Here is a 20,828-nt window from a genome sequence, read left to right on the forward strand (position 1 = left end):
AGAAATGGTTAAGATATCAACTTTACCAAATTTAAAATGGTAAAATTCTTGGCAACATCTTGAGTTCATAATTAAAACCCACACTCCCACTGAATTCATAACATCCCAGGAATCAGAATTCTCTTCCTATAAATTAGAAACTTTCCCCCTACCACTGTCATAAAACACCTCTCTTGATTTAGAAAGGTGGTCAGATAATTAAAGCATGGTTCAACCACTGTATGCCTCTTACGGAGAGGCAGTCAGTAATCACAGTGGGTAAGGGCACAGGTCCTGGAGCTAGAAGGCCTAGGTCCAATCTTGGCTACTAGAGTATGATCTTGGTCAAGTTTAACCTCTGTGTCTTAGTTTCCTCATCTGTAAAATGGGGGTAAAATTACCTACCTCATAAATTATGATAATTAAATAAGTTATTACATATAAAGCACTTGGCTGATTTTTGTTATTATATTCCTGATTTACTTTTTATTGAGAAATAAAAGTTCAAACATACCCAAGCAAAGAGAAGAGTATAATGAATATACTTGGCAGCCAGTTTCAACATTTATCAACATTCTGCCGAACAGAAAGCATTTTGTACAGTACTGCCATGTAGCAAATACTCACATGCACATCCTTGAAACTCATACACTGTAACATTTTCCTTTAAGAGTAAACTGTTATCATACTGCCCACATACCATGAAATCCCAGGCATTAATGTGAGTTATTAGTTAACTTTGCCATCTGCAGTTTACAATGTTACATACCATGGAACCTCAGAACCATAGCAACTCCAAATATACTTTATCCCCAACCAATATCAAACATTGCTTTGGAACTTTGGAAACACTATGAAACTTGAAGCTCTGAATTTGGAGGCCTTCATTTATCTAAAGAAATAAGTACCAGAATAGAAATATACCAGCAAATTGTGCAAAGAGGATGCTTTTACTATAAGTTCTACAGTCAGAGAGATTTTCACCAGGGTTATATAATGCAGGGATACAAACGTCCTCTGTATTTAAACGCATTTAAATTCTCTGGATTTAAGTATATTTTGGCAATAGGTGTCAAAAGCCTCTTAAAAGGTCCACACAGATTCTTTGATTCAGCTGTCTTAGAGATTTATCCTAACGAGTGGCGTATACAGAGATACAAAATTATTCACTGCAACATACTTAGAGTGAAGAGATGGAAAGAAGCGCTAAATGCCCAACAGGGATGTTTAAGAAAAATGTACGGTACATGTAACATTGTATAGCAATTAACACTTGTAATACAGTGTTGAAAACTGAGTAATATAGGAAGATATTCATAATAAACTAAAAGGAGAAAGGAAGTTACAAAGCAGTATGAACAAAGCAATAGAAACTTAAAAGTAGTTACCTGTATAGAAAGAAATCTGTCGGAAAGACCAGTTAATATTTTTTATGCACCTGTTACTTTCAGGTTTTAAAGTTACAAATCACTCAAGAATTGGACAAAGACTATATCTGTTCCCTTTCTTTCTGACCATATTACTGCAAACACTACATATCCAAAAATATCAGAAGCCAGAAAACTACCATGTTCCTGGCCACTGATGAGTTAAGGAAGTTTAAGAGAAAAACTAGAAGCACATATGCAACAACTCTAGGTATTCTGGTGTGGCTGTTTCAAAGTAGTTTTCAGACTATTTAATTTCTTACAAGAACTACTCTTTCCCTTTGTGCACAACTTTATATGACCCTTTCACCTCTGTATAGTACTATTTTTAATGGCTATTTAACTACAGTTGATTGACTCAAGCCTTAGGGCAAGTGTTATATATTACACTCACTGATACTATTGGACATTTCTGCCTTCTATTTAAAAAAAAAAAAAATCAATTCCTACATTTCATTGAGAAATAAAAACCATTCATGATCCTATTTATTTAAGATTCTTCTTATAGCCACATTATATAAAAGGTACTCACCACCAGCAATTTTAAGAAAATCTTCACCTGTTGCTTTGTAAACCTAAGAAAAGAAAAAGAAATTAAATACAGTTTCTGAGTCTTCTAATGTTAATACTCATTCAAGACATCAAGGGTCTCAGGTTTTGAGGACATACCTCAATGTACCGGGTCCCCATGTGATGTTTGTGCCTCTGTAGTGCTAGGTCTCTGTGCTCCTCACTTACAAACCTAACCAGAGCTTCTCCATTCCTTCGACCCTGGGCATTGAGACAAAGTGCTGCACCACCCCTTTGAAAAGAATAGAACAGATAGGATAGACATAGGGAAAAAAAAATACAGTGAGCAAAACATAATAGGAAACCCATCCTCCCTTTGGGATTATTAAGTAAAATAAGATTAAAGAAAACCAACTTGGCAATATTGAGTCCTTTGAAGAATCTTGCGATATCTTGATCCGAAGACTGCCATGGTAAACCTCGTGCCCGAACTACAGTGTTGTCATCAATAAGTTCCATCTTGCTGCTGTGGATCAAGCAAAACTTCAGGTCGCCTGATTAACACTAGTGAGTCTGACCCCCTAATAAGACAATTTGCCTATTTACACATGAGGTATTATTTATTTGGAGTTCAGACAGACTTGTAATACTGCCTGATTTACATCACAACCTCAAAAATTATCTGGTCACAGTTCAAAGAATTCTTTAGGCAGTTTACTATAGAAAGGTGACTGCCCATGCAGGTCCAGCACAGCTGGCTCACCCAGCAAACCATCTATCTCCATCAAGTTGCTGCCTGCTTGCCACAAATGCTAAAGGATCCAGGATCAATTCATAGGAAGCAAAGTCTCCCAATACCCTGATGGCCTGTAAGTTCCTAGAACCAAGAATGATAGGTTTAAATTCACTCTCAGAGGTAGCCAGTACACAAGTAGGGTTTAAATCCAGTTTGACAGCAAAATTTAAGATCCGTATAAAGCTGGCAATTAACCCACATCAGGAATGTGAGCACGTGGTCAGAAGTCTGCCATTAAATTATCTCCCCTATTAAACAGGGGAGCAAACATGAGAGCCTTCAGAGAGTGTTTATGGAAATGCTTGGGAGTCCCCACACCTTAATGAGTCATTTGCAAATCATCTATTATATATCTTAACTACATTAGATGTTTTATTCCTCCCATATTCATATTTCCAGTACTCCTAGGACATTTTCCTAATGACTCACTTTCTCCACAACTAAATAGGCTTCAAAGTCTCTCTATGAGCGAAGATGTCAGATGATTCTATTCACTTTAGGCACCAGGCAATCTCATGCAATTCACTACAGTGAATCACAAACTGAAACAGGTCTCCCTGTGATCACAAACAGAGATACCACCATTTCATACTCCTCCTCAGTTATTTCCTTTGCTTTAAAGTCAATGCTGATAGAACATACTTAAAATTATCTCAGTAAAAATCTTGTGAACTCTTTTAAAACCTATGATTTTTCCTTTGGAAGTTTTCCAGTGAGAGGATGGACAGTTCAGAGAGGCTAAAATAAGAATCACCGATGCGAACACATAATGTACCTAGGGCCACAATGACCAAGGATGCAAATATTTCATTAAATGTTAATCCCAACATCCAAGCTTACTTTAAAATATACTCTTCTTTTATAAATTAACCCAATATTAAAAAATGGATGCCAAAAGATTTAGTAACGTTACTAAAACATAAGGGGAGTTAAATATCACAATATGAATAAAAACAAATCTAAGGGCTCAGATGGAATAGTAGTTGAGTGCTTACCAAGTGCCACTTTCAAATTTGTAATTTACTCTCTCAGGATCTGAGAACTTGTGGTCTAAAAATGAGAACATATAGGTCATCATTTTAGCTTTTAGAGAGACAAAGCTGTGGTAGGAAATTCAAAAGTATAGGTGAGGGGAAGAGGGTAGGATCAAATTCTATGTCTGTGTTTTTGCAAGAGCAATACTTACTATAAGGCTCTGAAATCATTGCTAAAATTATATTCCCCATATCTTCAACTTGAGAGGCTCCATACCGGGAAACTGAGCTATTCTTCTCAAAATGTAAACCTGGGCGATTAAGTTAAGGAAACATTTTGGGGAGGTAAAATAAGATTGCTTCTAAGGCAAAATTACAATCACATGGAGCAAGAAAGATGACAAGTAAAATGCATCTAGATCGGCAATTGTTTGAAATCTCAGAATGGCTGCTTCCCGTCAGTCGGGAATTCACCCACACCTCCTAAGTCTCCAATTGCCCTCTTGGGTAAAATGGCCAATCAACCCTATCCTGAAGTACTACCAGTAATCAAATTTCTGTTTACAGAGTAGTAGGAAATGCATGAATACTGAGCACTTTTTCTGGTTTCAAACCATGAAGTATACAACAAAGTTAACAAAATCCTTCTGTCTATCTTCCCAGCACACAAAAGGCAATGACCATGATGACTAAAGATATGGTTACATCAGTCAAGACCATGAGGTATTAAATGGCTACTTTTAGCCTAATAAACGTTTAAGATGCCTCAGATTACTGACGACACTATTTCTATGATGTCATTTTTACTCAGAACTTTCCTTCTAGGTTTTTGGAGCCCCACAGTATAACCATCTTGGATGGCAGCAAATGCTTGACCTTTATGAGTAAATTTGTAGAAAGAATTCAAGCAGTCAGAGCCAACAGTGGCTGCTGTAGCTCTTGATCAAGTGAGTACACTGTTTGGGTAAGCCACGAAACGGGGCTTTTAAGAAATGCATGGCTCAAATTGGGTTTGAGTGTGAAACCAAAAGAGATTTTCATCAAGTTTTACAAATTTGCAAACTCTCTAAGCTTGTATCTTTGTCAAAATAGTTACTTTAGGAAGCTAACAGTCATTGAAATGCTTAATTTCTTTATGTTTATGTTTCAGTGCTATAGTCATACTTTGTATTATGTATAAATTGGCATGAATTTTGTGATGTAGTACAATGCATATAACAGATAGTACTATAGGACTCTATTTTTTCTTGAGTTTAAAATGAAAACAGCCATCTAAGTGGGGTTATTAGAATGTTTGCCTTATTTTATAGTTTTATCACTGGTATTTTATAAAGGTAAAATATGAAGACAGATATTAAGAAAAAGTCCTTGCGTTCTATTTAACTGCAAACTCAGAGGATACAATGTTAAAACAATTCAAAGAGCTCCCTCTCACCAAGAATTAAAGCCAGTCATCTGAAGAGTTAATTCAAAGAGTAATATCCTTTTCCATTGTCAATTCAAAATCCCTTTGTTTCATCTCCTAGCTTCCTCCTTCCTTTCTCCAGTAAAGAGACATTGCTTTGCTTTCCCACTGCACTAGGCAAATTAATTTTTGTGTTTTCCCTCAACTAGCTACATTCCTCTGTAGTTCAATATACTATGTGTAGAAATGCAGCCATATGTTCCTTGGCAAATTACTTAACCCTACTAAACTTTAGCTTATCTGTAAAGCCAAAGCTGTGATAACCTTTACTTCCCTGGGCTTTCTTGTGAAGATTAAATGAGGTAAAACAAGCCCAGGCCACAAAGCAGGCATTTAACAAGTGATGTCCTCTCCCTTCTTCCTAGAGCCCTCAGGTGACCAACTTTCATAACCCTCAATAATCACACTTGGAGGGTCACATTTATGACTCAAACATCTGAACTCACCAGATGCCTATTTGTATACTCATAGGAGAATCATAGAGCTAAAACGGTAAGTAATTTTATCTCCACAATCCCACTCTACCTCATCTAGTGATGAAATAAATGTGTGTCTATTGAGGGATAAGAAAATCAATCCCAGAGATGTTCAAGCAACAGAGCAATGACCACCAATTGCGGTCATTAAAATGAAGACAACTGTGCTAAATTGGGGGGGGGGGGGGGGGTGCGGGCAGTGCTTTCAGGATCCTTACAGAACTAAGATTAGCTGTGACTAGCCATAGTTTATCATGCAAACTCTGCGACTGAACAATCATCTGGAATCCTGCAAGTCTAATAACACTTTGAGCTTTGTCAGGGCCTACAGTGGCACAGGATCCAAGAAATGGAGACCAATCTCATTGTATAAGCCAGTTTCTCAACCTTGGCACTATTGGCATGTAGGGTAGATAATTCTTTGTCAGCGGGGTTGGGGGGGCAGTTCCTGTGTACTATAGGATTTTTAATACTATGCTGGCCTCTACCTACCACACAGTTACGATAATTAAAATGTCTCTAGACATTGCCATATGTCCCCAGGTGGGCAAAACCACTCCAGGTTCAGAACCACTGGGGTAAGCAAACAGTTCCCAATAGCTCCAACTTCACCTCCTACCATCTATCAGTCCTTCAGAGAAAACATTTACATGTAAGAGACCATTATTGGCCAGAGATTTTGAAGAAAATTGGCCAAGGCAACACTGAGTAAGGACCAATGTGATGCTGTGTTAGAACCCCAATCAGCAGACAGACAGACAGATACACACACCCTTAGGGAACATGGAAGAAAAATGCTCACAGCAGGAATCCTCAGCCTCTTTTTGCGCAGCCCAGAGAAAAGTATGGATTTTACCTTTTTAAAGGATTGTAAAAAGAATATGAGCAGAGACCACCTGTGGGCCACAAAAGTCTAAAATCTTGACTGTCTGACCCTTTACTGAAAAGGTGTGCTGACCTCTAACCTAGAGTAATAGAGATAGAGTAATAGAGTTTGCCACATCATAACTTTCTATCCCAAAACAAAATATTGGGGAAAAAGTAAGCTTTAGTGGGAAAGTTAATTCCTTTTAAACCAACTGCTTTTTCTCTTCCATAAGTGACAAGAGGTATCTAGCCTTCTCACCTTTGCTCAGGTAACTCCCCTAAAAGCCTTCTTATCTCCCTAATCCCCTAACCAAATTAGATCCTGGGTAACTCCCGCCCAGCTCCAAAGCCTTCCCTAACTGCTCTAGGCCACAACCATCAATTTAAGAGTTAAGTAGATACTGGGGCCAGCCCGGTGGTGCAGCGGTTGGGTTTGCACATTCCGCTTTGGCGGCCTGAGGTTTGCCAGTTCGGATCCTGGGTGCAGACATGGCACCCCTTGGCAAGCCATGCTGTGGCAGGCGTCCCACATATAAAGTAGAGGAAGATGGGCACGGATGTTAGCTCAGGGCCAGTCTTCCTCAGCAAAAAGAGGAGGATTGGCAGCTGATGTTAGCTCAGTGCTGATCTTCCTCAAAAAAAAAAAAAAAAAAGAAGAAAAAGAGTTAAGTAGATACTATTCCTATAATATATTACTCTCTTCTTAGCTGTATTATACATTTCCTGAGCATAGGCCCCTACCTTCCTCTGATCTCTATCTACCACAGCCCCTATCACTTCTAAAGATCATTGACATAAATGAAGACATCTATTAAACACCATTTTGTGCCAAACATCATTTATTTCCTCCAGTTTTCACAATAGCCCTGCCAGGTAGCTAAGCGTAAAACCAAACAGATGAAGAAACAAGGATTTAGAGAAGTTCTGTAACTCACCCTGTCTCCTGGCTGGTGGGTAATGGAGCTGGAATTCTAAGACAGCTTTGATTTGACTGTGTGTACATAATTCCCAGCAGCAAGATAAGTTGCTTAATTGGTTTTGTTTTGGGCAATACTTAGTGAGAAGCTTTCTAAATGCATATATCAACACTAAGTAAAAGAGATAGAGCAAAAGTCAAAATGTAAAGTACTTGTCTCTGTAGACAGATTTGTAGTGAAATATTATTTTACTGAATTCTACTTTTTAATTAAGAATATGTTCTGGACATTTGACTAACTTGGTTCCACAAAACACGTCCCAACAAGTTTCCCTTCAAGTCATCACACACCAAGATCAGCAGCTCTAAGCTCCTAACAACTTTCAAAAGTCACCCAACCTCCTGCATGCCCAAACCACCCCCTTCCACACACACCCTTCTCTTTGGAAGATTCATTTAAACCATAGTCCCTACCAGAACTTAACATGAATAACAAATAAAGATGAGTGAGAAAAAAGTTTTAGTACCAGTTCTTTCCCCTATCAATTTATAATTATATATCGAATTATTTGCTGTACGTCTGATCTTGAGAGAAGGAAAGATGAGTCTGTGCCTCCTGATTTATGGCTCTTCATGCAGCTTACTCATTCTGCCCTTGAGGCAGCCACAACAGCACGAACAGGCTTAGCCAGCTTTACATACGAGAGATGCCATGAGGAAATGAGGAAGGGTAGAGCCAGACATGGTGGGAACAATACTAACATTTCAAGGTACAATTGAGCAAAGTGCTGCATTTATACAGAGCTTCAAGAAGTCCAGACACTCGGCCTGTATTTGAAGAGGAGGAACATCTTCCTAAGTGCCACCCTTAGTGAAACAGACTTTAGGATTTAACCCATGCTTATATCAGCTGAAGGTGGAATTCAGAGAGAAACTTGACAAGTTCATCAATATTAGCCTACCCACTGAAAAAAGTTCTTTTCCAACTGCCTAAAAATGGACACATTTGATTGCAAAACACCCAATTTTCACTTGTAAATAACATCTTTTTTGACTAAATCTTGTTTCTATTTAAGAGAATTACACATTTAAAATAACAAATACCTTGCTAACTACATTATAATTGCATCCCAATTCAAAATTCCAACTCAGGCACTTTTTGCTGCACAGACGGCAAGTTTATTTCTTCTCCCTCTGTTTACTTCTCCATTTATAACACAATTGCCTATATTGACGGAGATATTAAAATAAAATACCTATGACTGAATTTCCTACAATTATGTGAAGGAAAGAAGTGATAGATTATCATTAAATGAGTTGCATAGTTTAAAAAATAGGTTCTACAAATAATCTGCTATATTTTAAAGTGAGCTTCCAAAGAAGCAAATCAAGATGCCACCGTAAAAAAATAACTACGAGTCAAGGAAACAAAAACTTTTTTATACCAGTACTAACAAAATGCCGGGAAAAGAATCTGAAACCATAGTTTTAACTCTTATTCCACAGAAGCTTACTCTTTCCAAGAGGAAAAGAATGAGACTCATCCTAACAAATATTACTTCAGGAGGTATTATTATTATTATTTTTAGAAGTTATCTTTATTTATTTAATTGAAGATTGGCAACAGATGTTAGCACAGGTGCCAATCTTCTTTTTTTTCTTCTTCTTCCCAAAGCCCCCTAGCACACTGTTGTATATTCTGGTTGTGACCGCCTCTGGTTGTGCTGTGTGGGACGCCACCTCAGCATGGCCTGATGAGTGTTGCCATGCCAGTGCCCAGGATCAGAACCCACGAAACCCTGGGCCACCAAAGCGGAGCATGGGAACTTAACCACTGGGCCATGAGGCCCGCACCCTACTTCAGGAGGTGTTATTATGACAAAGCACAAAAATGACAACTCAGTTATATCCTCAAGGAAATAAGATGGAAGTAGGGGCTAATGTAACAAGAGATGACAATTTTTTACTTTAGAAAAAACATTTATATGAAATTAGGAAAGGTAGACATCATTATAACAAATCTTTTAAAGCCCCCTAAAACAAATTATCCTGAAATTCCAAAACTCACATTTTGAAAGTAAATTTATTTTATAATTAAAATAAACCATACAAAATTAATATAACGACTGAGTGTTGGCCAAGAATATACAGTATTTTTTGTCACTTACCTTATTACTGACCCACAAACCCGAGTATTTGCCGATTTGGCTCCCATCATGCCAATGCGATGCCAAAGATAATTTCTTCCCCACTCCAGCTAACAAGGTCAACTACTAACCCAGCTTAACTGTACACTTAGTGCTATTTAAAATCCCTTTCATACTCAGAAAAGTACCAAGTAGGATTCAGCACCTCCCTCAGCTTTTTAAGCAGGGCAACGAATGTTTGTGAGATTGCAAAGGGCCTATTCAAATAACCAGAATAAGCACAGGCATGAACCACGCTCGTGATATTTTACCATTGGAGAAGCAAAATTAACCTTGAAGTTTACCTGTATTGATGTGTAGCTGATGCTTTAAAAGGTCTATATCCAGTTTAAAAAAATTTTAAGTGTAAAATAGTTTAAATAAGGAAGTCCTTTTCAATAAGGACGTCCTTTTCAAAGTCATTGGGAGCTGTTTTTCTTCATCTGAGACACCCAACAACCTGGTGAGGTTCAAAGGATCACAGTCAACATTGGAAAGGCACTGGCTAAGTGGCTGCATATACTATCTCATTATTCCTTACAAGAGTCACGCCCATTCTAAGACGGGGAAACTAAGGCCGAGAGGTGCCGTAAATTCACCCCCAATAAATCTGACTGCAGAGCTCACGTTCTTAACCACTGTGCTATTAAGGCTATTATATCCATCTTTAAGATAGGGGAGAAACAGGCCAAAGTCATTTTGTTAGTAGCATGTGCATGTGCACACACACGTATCCTTTACCCCCACCAAGATGTGATGAAACACGCACACACACACCAACTAACCCTTGGATGGACAGACAAGAGTGGTTTGGTGATTTTTTTTTACTCTGACAATGGAAAGCTGCACTAGTGAAATGGCATTTGCTAATAACGTCAAACAGCACATATGGATGCAATATCCCACACAACTGGATAGAAATTTTACAAAATTAAATTCCCTTTCCTACTGAATAGCTTAGCCAGTATGTGCTCAGGAAATACAGACTATAAGTTTATAAGGGAGATAATCTATGTAAATAGCCAACCCCACCCTCAAATGCTATTTATGAATTCTAGACTACTACCCCCTAGTTAACAAGCAGGAGTTTTGCATCAGATAGACTCAGGTTCAAATGCTGGCACTTCCAACTAACTTAAGACAAAACCTCCAAGCCTCAGTTTCCCCAGCTATAAAAAGGGAGTGACACCTCCTCCACCGGGCTGTTGTGAGGCTATTGATGCAATATATAGTAAGCACTCAATTGACAGTTCTCTTCTTTTACCTGCTCTCCTTACAAGGCCATACTTTAGCAGAGGCTTGGCAAAGTGAGGTAAACACACTGGCAGAGGTCTTGATTAATGAGAATAAATCAGTTCACGAATAACAAAGCTAACAAACAATAGGTTAAGAAACCAGCAGGAAGTACTTCTATCCAACATGGGGGGTGGGGGGAGAATAGGGTTGCTTTTTCAAAAAAATGGATAAAAGAAGTCATTTATACAAATAGTCCCACAATCAAAATGTCCTTTCAGCAGGAGACAGCTACTATTAATTTCCGCAAGGGATCTAAGAAAATTTCTTCCTCAAAGAAAAAAAACCACAGAGGGTCCCAATCCTTATCACACCCTCACCACCTCACCTGATTAAGTAAAAAGCTTACAAAATGCCACCCACAGTTCACCTGCTAAATGAGGTCTTCTCTCCAGCTGGGACTGCGTACTTCAAAGGCAGGTAACAAAACTACAACTGGAATAACCCAGAGAGGCCCAATACTAACACCAGAAGTGGTTTCAGAACTGACACAAGGACAAAAGAGGGAAATAAGTGCTAAAATAAGAACCAGAACTGCATTCAAGAACTTCCTCAACCCTTTCTTTTACCAAAGTGGTCATACTTTTTCATTTACATAGCACCTGATGGCTTACAAACCTTTTCTTTGGCAATACCTGAGGTAAAGTGAGGCTTGGAGGAGGAAGGTAACTTTCCCAGGGAAGTGAAGCTGCACATTCTCTTACTTCTTCCTTTCCAAAGATTGGCAAGAGCCTCTTTCCCTCCCCTGCTAATTGACCTGGTGGAACAGATAATCCCTTAGGAGCAAATGACTCTCCATCTACTTGGCAAAACCATCATGGATGTAGTATTGACCATCTTTATCTTTCCAAATTCAGTGTAATTTCCATATTAGAAAGGAAAATGTTTAGTGGTCTGCAAGAAAAGGATTAACTCATCAGTTCAGACATTGTAGAAACTCTTTGCATAGATAAGGACAAGTTTGATAGTTAAATTTGATATGATTGCTTTTGATCTGAGGAATTGTTTTGGTTGCCCAGTCAGGGAAATAATGATTCCTCTGAATAGGAGTCATAAAATGATCATAGCAGCAATGTAAAATAAAAACCACTGCTGGGAAAGCTTAATAACGTTTCTTAGCTGTAATAAAATGGGAAGGAAACACACAAATTTAACATTAATAAAAACATTTAAAATTAAAATCCACTTTTTGATTGGCAATAAAACTATAACTCTAAGACTTTTCCAGTTTAAGGCCAAAGAAATTAGGCTATAATGAATTTTGCTTTTCAGGGAAAGATTCGCCCTGAGCTAACATCTGTTCCCAGTCTTCCTTCTTTTTCCCCTCCCCAAAGTCCCAGTGGATGGTTGTATATCCCAGCTGTAAGTCCTTCTAGTTCTATGTAAGCTGCCACCACAGCACGGCAACAGACAGATGGGTGGTGTGGTTCCATGACCAGGAAATGAACCTGGGCCGCCGAAGCAGTGAGCGCCAGACTTTAACCATTAGACCATCAGGGTTGGCTCTAAGAAATACAAAATTCCCTAGTTTTTCAACAAATGAATTATTTAATAGCCATGAGATCCTTCCACAAATTGCAGGTGTGATGTGCCTGAAATGGAGCCCAACTCAGCTTTATTCACAATTCATCTGTTTACTGTAGTCAAGTATTTCTGATTTTCATATCCATGGCACTTGGAAAAGAACCACCACCAAATAGTTAAAAAGCTAGGACTGAAAGGAATTACAGAAAAAATAATTGGCATCTAACATCCTACCGGTTCACCTAAAGGTCAGATAATGCAACTTTTTATTTTAGAATTTACTATATACTAGTATGTAGATAATACAGCATAGAGCAAGCCCAGGTTACCATATTGAAAATGTTTACTAATAACCCAAAATCTTATATTTGTGATGCTCTTAAGAAGAAATCAAGGAGAAAAAAAAGGATAAACTTTTAATAAGCTTTCTCTAAACTGTCAAAACATTGAGAAAACCAAAATACCTGAATACAAAAACATCCCATTTATAGCTATGGAAATTTCTCCTAGTATCTGACCTGTAGTCACTAGGAAAAGATTTTCTTTGCTATAAAAGATGCGACTGAATAATCAGGGATAAACAATTCTTAAAATATACTGCCTTTCACTCAAACTGTCTTTCTAAATTAAGAGAACTTACTAGACATTCCCTCCACTATTTGCTGATTTTTTTGGTTTTCTATTTTGTACCAATGCATCAAATAGTTTAGCATTTGCTATGGACTGAATTTTGTCCCTCCCCAGAATTCTCATGTTGAAGCCGTAACCCTAATGTGACTGTATCAGGAGATAGAGTATTTAGGAGGCAATTAAGGTTAAATGAAGCCATAAGGAAGGGGCTCTAATCTGTTAAGCCTGTGGCCTTATAAAGAGAGGAAAAGAAAGATACATGTGAGACACAGCAAGGAGGTAGCCATCTGCAAGCCAAAGAGCCCTCACCAGCATCTGACCATGCTGGCACCTTGATCTTGGACTTGCCAGACTCCCGAAGTGTGAGAAAATAAATTCCTATTGTTTAAGCCAACAAGTCCATGGTATTTGTTACAGCAGCCCAAGCTAACTAATACAATATTCAAACCATCAAAACAAATAGTAAGAATTTTTCTGCTGTCCCAACATTCCAATGAAATTCTTACAATTCCCTCAAAATGAGATCAGTCCACCCTTCTCCCAGCACTATCGGGAGCTAAACTAGTAACTAACCAATAGCTAAACCAAAATTCCAGCTAATTACTTCTAGGAAGAAGGCAAATAAAATGGATTTGATCTGCTTACAAGTGGTTAGGAAAAATGTGTAAATCACCTTTTCCAATCACAAAGAGAAATTCTGAAATAAAACAAAAACCAGACTTTAGCTTTGGAAAAAGAACTAGAAAGTTTAAGAATAAATATCTATAACCCACAATTCCTGGAAGTAACTTAAATCTGATTTCATGACGATTCTTATAGCAGCTTTGGGCAAGTCACCTAACTCTTCTACTACTCAGTGTTACATCTGATATGTTAGCACATGATTGCTTGTTAGTGAGAACTTTAAAGACTTACTAGTTGAAAGATGATGGGTCATTCATGACTACATGATTTGTGATTATAAAATTTACTTTTACAACACATAGTGCATCAGATATACTATCTTGGTAATGAAAGAATTTGAGGTAAAATCCCAACTTCATTTTATCATCAGGAAAGATTAAAAGGGATATCAATGAACAGCCATTTGTGAAGAGCATATATCCACTACTTAAAAAAATTCTTATCCATTCAAAAGAAGCCAAAATAAACCCTAAAACCAAAATAATCGAGAACAAGAAACCCTGGAGTCAGCAAAGAAAGGAGTCTTCACATTCAATTCATCAACAACCAAAAAAAAAAAAACCACCACAAACCACTCCCATAATCTGAAATTGAATTCTATTTTGGATGTGTTCAACTCACAAAAATTCATCTCTAAGTCCATCTAAGTCACTATTCAAATTCAGTAAATTATAACTACTTTGAAAGATGCCTATAACTGTACTATTAGTTCTTACTAGCATAGTAGACAAATTTTAAACAGGCCAATTTCATTCATACACTGACAAAGTTAAAAATGTTTTAAAGTTTCTTAAATTGCCATTTTTTCTGGAGCTACCTTTTTGAATGATTCTTGGGTAATTACTTAAAGGATACACTCTGTCATCGCTGCAACATCCAGTTTATCCATATCTGGTGAACCAGGGCAAGACTTCTTGAATTCTTTCCGAAGATCAAAAAAGGAATAGAAGCATTCAGGCAATAATACATTCTGAGGAAGGACAAGGTAGACACTGTTAACTAGATGAATTTAGTTCAGTGTTTTCCTAATAATTAGGAACCTAAGAATTGAGTGTAAGTATATTTTACCACAATTTAAAAAAAATTTTTTTTAAATCGAATGTAAGATTGACTTTATTTTGTTACAGTATTATATCCTATATACAAGTCTCACAGAAAAAAATTCATCTTATTTTAAGGTAGTGGATTATAATGTTTGTGATCTATTATGCATTCCATTCAAAATACTTCTAAAGCTATAATACATTTGGGCTGTTATATTTTATATTTCTGGTTGATGAAACTCACTCTTTTCCAGCCATAATCATTTTAGACGACCTTTATTTTCAGGCAGCAATCTTAGCCCTCTCTGTGCTCATACAGATCCATATGTTTACAATGTACACCTGGACAAAGGATTCAGTTATAAAACATAGTAGTTTTAAATACTGGGTTCTGATAATGCATATTTTCTGTATTAAAGTCAGATTAAGAGAGTAAATTCCTGATTACCTGAACAGGATTATTTTTGTGCTAAATTATAGTCCTACATTAGTTTTCCTTACCAATATTCTGGCCATACCTAACAACTCAAATTAGATTTAAAAGAAGATATTACAAATCTCAGAGACAAAGGAGAAATGGCTACCTGCTGCTCTTAGCTACCAGAACCATTCTTATAGTTATTAAACAAAGCTCAACTGGACAAATATATTACACTAGTGTTCCATTCCTTTCCTGAAAAAAATCCCTCAATGAATAACTTTCAAAGATTAATTTTTTTTTAAACTAAATTTAGATTTTTCTTAAAATTTCAAAATTGTCTGTTTTTACTTACTGGGAATTTCTACCCATTTATACACCAGAATGTCAAGGAAATGAATACCTTTTAATGTTTGTGACCCATAACACCTATGCAATAATGTCTCTTTCTGTCCAAACTTCCTCTAATGGATTCTATTAGATGTGACCTGCTCATGCTATATTTGAAACAGATATCACTGTCTCATGGTCAGTTTTCATAATAGTTACCAAAAGAATCATGAATCCTCAAGATTACCTACAAAAAAGCTCATTTAAAAGCTGTTTATAATGAAAATAACTCAAGTCCAGCAATAAAAGATTGGCTTAAATATCTATATCCATTTAAAATATTTTATTTAGTGCTTACAAAAGATATTGATGCTATATTAAATTATAAAGTACACTAAAAGGTTAATGTAGCACGAATGCTGCTTGTAAAAGTATGGCTTTTCTACAAAAATTTGGAAGAATATATCCAAATATGTTCATATCAGAGAAAAATACTTCAACATATTGTTTTCTGAGTGGCAGGATTGTTTTATGTTTTCCCATTTTCCCTATTTTTCTTTAATGAATTATTTTCATCATGGTACTAAATTGTTTTATGATACTAAATTGCTTTAGTTTTCTTTATCAAATCCTAGTAGAAGTAACTCAGTTTTTCTCTGGAGGTTTTCCCATATCCAAAGCAGTCCATCTAAAATAACAAAAACAGCCGTTTTCCTCCAGCCCAATAGGGAAGGGATTAAGTTGTATCCCTCCTCTTGAGTTTGAGGGGGAAAAAAATCCTTATATGTATCTATTTCTCGATCAAGGGTATAGCAATTGACCTAGCATTTAATCAACAAAAATTACTCCACTTTTTTAATCAAATAATTATTAAGGTTGCTGTAAAAAAAGAGTGACATAGGAACTTGAGTTTCTCCTTCAAACTTTTAAAATAGCCACTATCCATTTAACTCATTTCTTCCCTTTTCCCTACTGGAGTAAAAACAAAGAAAAATTGCACGACTACTCACTTACTTGTGATGTCAATTGTCAGTCTAAACCCTTCATTATAAGACTTGCCTCGCACAGTTTCCTCAAAAATATTTTACTTCCACCTTTTCAAGTTCAGTATCTGTCTACCACAATAAAAATTTACAGCTCAAACTAATTAAGTTGATAAGATCAACTATATTAGCAATGATTGGCTACACTGGGTCTGCTGTCTATGCTCTCCATTTTCTCATAGACCTCAGTATTCTTCCTAAGATAGAAATCACATTATATCTACAGTAAGATTGTATTTTTCTTGTTCCATACTCTTTTCCATATCAGAAAGATAAGCTGACTCTATCATTTTGACACAGATTCAATCAGTTTGGACATTCACTTTAAGTCAGACACAGCACAGCAAGCTCTAATTGTTTCACTAGTTACATGGTTGTCTTACTTTACAGTACAGTGCTTTACTCTGTGCTTACAGCACAAAGCTTTTCAATGAAATTATTAGAATTACAATGAAAAAGGTTTGATTGAACTTTTTTCTTTGCTCTGTCCTTTCTAGGATAAAGTATTTGCCACATGCATAGGGATATTACAATGTATTAAAATACAGTTCTCTCCTACCTACTTGCAGTTACTTTAAGTGTCAAAAAGTCAGCTAATATGCTTTGGAAAAGGGAGACTGTCGAGCATCTCAGAAACTTGCCATAAACAAAAACAGAAACTGTTTTTATTAAGTCACCAAGGGATATCCATAAAATTACTGTAATCTCAGACATCTCTATGAAAGTGTCTTGAATTTTTTATTGTGGTAAAATATACACAACACAGTATTTACCAATTTTAAAGTATACAGTTAAGTGGCATTAAGTATACTCTCATTGTTGTGTAACTATCACAACCATCCTTTTGTCATCTTCTCAAACTGAAATTCTGTACCCATGAAACAGTAACTCAGCATATGCATGTTTTTAAAATAGAGAAACTTGGATAAACCATTTTTTTAAGAAAAGCCTGCAGGCACCCCAAATCATTTTTTGAGAAGCCAGCACTCTTACCTTCTTAGAAGCCTCAGGATGTAGGATTTGCCTGACATGAAGCTGCCCATCAGTACAGAGACAGAAGGAGGTTCCTACCCCAATATTCAGTTCATTGCTCACTGATTGGTTAAACTGAAAAGAACAAGACACACATAGGGACAGAACCAATGTAGGATTTACAAACTCTGCAAAGTGGCCCCACTTAGCTGTAACCAGAGAAAATGGCACTAACTGCCTTGAAGGGGGATCCCGGTGTTGGGGGCAACATTAGAAAGAGAGACTGTTGCCACAAACTGCTTGCTTCCTTTAGACAGGGAAGCTTTCCAATCAACCTGCAATTTACATACAGAAGAATTTAGTAAATGCATTCTTCCTTCTGTTCCCCCTCTATTCTTGCGATAAATCCATTCAAGACTTTTAAGTCAGGTTTCATTTCATCAGCAGGTTGCCTTCAGATTACATCATTTCTTGATGCCTTTTTTTTTTTTTTAATGTTTGGATATTCCAGGCTTAAGAAAGATACCAGTTTTTGATAAACAATTGTGGGTAATGAGTATATAGACTTCTGGAAAGTCTGGTAACGTTTCCTAGAACACAACCCAGAAATGATACTTCCTCCTACAATTCGCACCAAGTGTGCGAAGGGGCCGTGAGAGCGCCACTCACCTGTGCATAGGTGTTTAGCGCCCCGCCCTATCCCCAATGCACTACCCGCCAGCACCCCGGAGCAGCCGGTTTTTAGGTCACCTCAATTCCAGCAAGGGGATTCCACTAGTTTCACGGTGACCCAAAGAGAAGCCCTACATGTTCGGGCCTGCAAACCCTCCCCGGCGCCAGGACAAAGGCGACTGAAGAAGTAAGAAGGGCACCGGAATCGAGCCTTTAGGAGTTCAGAAGCCTGAAACCAAGCAGGCACCTTCGGATTCCCACTAAACTGGGCCCGGCTCTGGCCCTCAGCGCGGGGCCCGCCCGCTCCTCTACGCTACAGCGCCCCCTGCCCCAGGGCTGAGTCACAGACCCAAACCCCGGCAGAGCACAGACGCATCTGCGGTCTGGGCCGGGGGATGGGGGCGCTAGGATTCAAACTCGGCTGATTCTCTGGCCTCAAGAATGACTCAGGAGGCAACTCGAAAACTAGCGAATTTTGGCCCAAGACCCTGGGGGTTAGGAGGCGAAGAGGAGCAGCCACCTCTTCCCAAAAGGTCCACCCAGGCCTCCAGGCCGGGTTTCCACCCACGCCGCCGGGCGTCTGGCCACCCTCCCCGAGGACGCGCGTGGACCGCCCGGCGAGGGCATGGGGCCTGGTAGGGCTGGCCGGCTTGAGGGCTGCCTGGGCGGCTTGGATGGGGGTGCGTGGCGCGGCCCAGGGCTGTCACCTGTCGGAGGGCTTGGTCCAGCTGCGGCGCCGAGGACAAGCTTTCGATGTCGATCTTAGTTTCTTCTTTACAATCCTCCGTCAGCTCCAATTGATCCGGTCTAACTAGTACTTCGTGCAACTGTCCCACCTTCGGGGAGAAAAGCAGCAGGGGTCAGTTTCTCCTTTCATCAGTTTGGGAGCCTCTATCTTCACCTTCCTCCCTCGCTCCCCTTCTGGGGCGACCCGCACCTCTCAAGGGTTCTGGCCGCAAAGTCAAAGCTCACTTGTCACCGGCGGCTCCGGCGGCCGGGAGGTCGGCGCGGTCCTGCCCCCGGCCCACCCCCACGCGACCAGGTCGGAAAGGCCCTGGAAGTGGGCACCAGGCCCCCAGGGATCCCACCCCAGCTCCGCCGGGCGTCCGGCGACCGGCGGAAAACCTGGCTCCGCGGCTCCCGGCCTCCCCACCTGAGCCAGATTTCGACGGACTGAAATGGCTCCAAGGCGCTTGGCCAACAAGTTTGGTTTTACTCTGGATTCTCTAGGCCTCGGGTCCAGCCTCACAAGTGGGCAAACAAGAGCACTTGTTTACCGACTCCTCAAACTTCTACAACAAACTTCCTTCCCTACTCCTATCGTTTGGACAGAAACGTGGAGAAATACCTTCTTGTTGGCCAGATCCACCACTTTCCACAACAGCAGGATCAGCTCCTTCTCATCCGAGCCCAGCTTGGCCCCGGTGGCCCCAGCAGTGATCCCAAAAAGCACCACCAAGTAATCCGGAGACGCCGTCATGACGATAGGTGGGGAGGGGGAGAAGGGGGGTCGGGAGGCGACGAGGCGGGGTGGAAGTGAGAACGAGAAAACCTGTGCTAAAACCTCTTCTAAGAGAAAAAGAAAGAACGCCCACCACCCCCCCCTCCTCACCGCCAGTGCAAAAGGCGGTAACCAACCACCCAAGCCCACACCTGGCCCGAGCTCCACACCCTGGGCAGGAAGGGGGGTGGGAAGAAGGGCGAAGGAGGCCTGCCCTTTTTGTATTCAATTGCGGGTGCGTCTGTGCAAAAAGCAAGGAGCAGGGCTGCACCCCCGGGAGGCGCGCGCAATGGCTGAAAGCTTTTCTGTTTTGGGATGTGGCTCTACCTGCCCGCCCCTTCCCCCTCCCCCACGTGGTGCAGGTAAGAGACACCTGGCGGCGCCGGCCCATTGGCTCCTTCAAACCACGACGTGGCAGCGGTGGGGGAGGAGGCCGCTTGGGGAAAGGGGAGGAGGGGGCGGGAGACAATGGCTGGATGAATGGAGAGGGGAGGGCGAGAAAAGGAGGAGGGAGAGACCCGAGGGGCGGGGGAGAAGCAGTTGCCATCCGGAGGGTAGTGGAGGCTAGACGGGAAAGGGGTGAGGGGTAAAGGGGCGGGCTGGACTCGCTTGTGGGGGGTACCCCTTTGGAGGTAACCAATAGGTGTGGGGGGGCTTGGAGAAATGCCGGCTGTGGGGAACGAGGCCGGAGGTTCTAAAGGGTCAAACGAAAAGGCCTGGCGCGGGGAGGCGAAAGGAGGCAAGGGGGTGAGGCCTGGGGTGCGGAGCAGCCCAGGGCGCGGCGCCCCGAGAGAGCAAGCCACGGAGGGAGGGACTGGCCAACGGCCTCGGGGAGGTGACGGGGGCAATTGCCAAGCACCGGAAAAGCCGCTCCCGAGGCCAACACACCTTTAAATGCAAACAGCAGGCCAAACCCTGCAGGCCCACCCCCTCTCCGGGCGGGAGCCGGGGCGCACGCTCCTCCAAACCCGGAGGCGCTGCCCACCTTGGGGAGTGAAACCCCGACGCGCCGCCGAACCAGACGCCCGGGGCTGGACGCCCAGCCCAAGTTACGCCCAAAGACGCAGTTGCGGCGCGCGAAGCAGCAGGAGGACCCCACTCTCTTTTCTCGCAACCACTCCC

General features: G+C 40.2%; 1 protein-coding gene across 8 annotated transcripts in view; it reads right to left on the reverse strand.

The window, feature by feature from the left end:
- Positions 1-19,834, reverse strand: part of ESRP1 (epithelial splicing regulatory protein 1) — a 54,507-nt gene extending 34,673 nt beyond the window's left edge. For all 8 annotated transcript variants that reach the window (XM_046641687.1, XM_046641690.1, XM_046641685.1 and 5 more), the window contains exons 1-9: positions 19,554-19,834; positions 18,913-19,041; positions 17,555-17,668; positions 14,583-14,697; positions 3,899-3,997; positions 3,708-3,762; positions 2,332-2,442; positions 2,076-2,208; positions 1,939-1,981 (exon numbers count right to left, since the gene is read on the reverse strand). In XM_046641687.1, the coding sequence (XP_046497643.1) occupies positions 1,939-1,981; positions 2,076-2,208; positions 2,332-2,442; positions 3,708-3,762; positions 3,899-3,997; positions 14,583-14,697; positions 17,555-17,668; positions 18,913-19,041; positions 19,554-19,685 (931 nt within the window). In that variant the 5' untranslated portion in view covers positions 19,686-19,834. The remainder of the gene's footprint in view (positions 1-1,938; positions 1,982-2,075; positions 2,209-2,331; positions 2,443-3,707; positions 3,763-3,898; positions 3,998-14,582; positions 14,698-17,554; positions 17,669-18,912; positions 19,042-19,553) is intronic.
- Between the last annotated feature and the right edge of the window lie 994 nt (positions 19,835-20,828).

The sequence above is a fragment of the Equus quagga genome, chromosome 16 (genome assembly GCF_021613505.1).
Source record: "Equus quagga isolate Etosha38 chromosome 16, UCLA_HA_Equagga_1.0, whole genome shotgun sequence".
Classification (NCBI taxonomy): domain Eukaryota; kingdom Metazoa; phylum Chordata; class Mammalia; order Perissodactyla; family Equidae; genus Equus; species Equus quagga.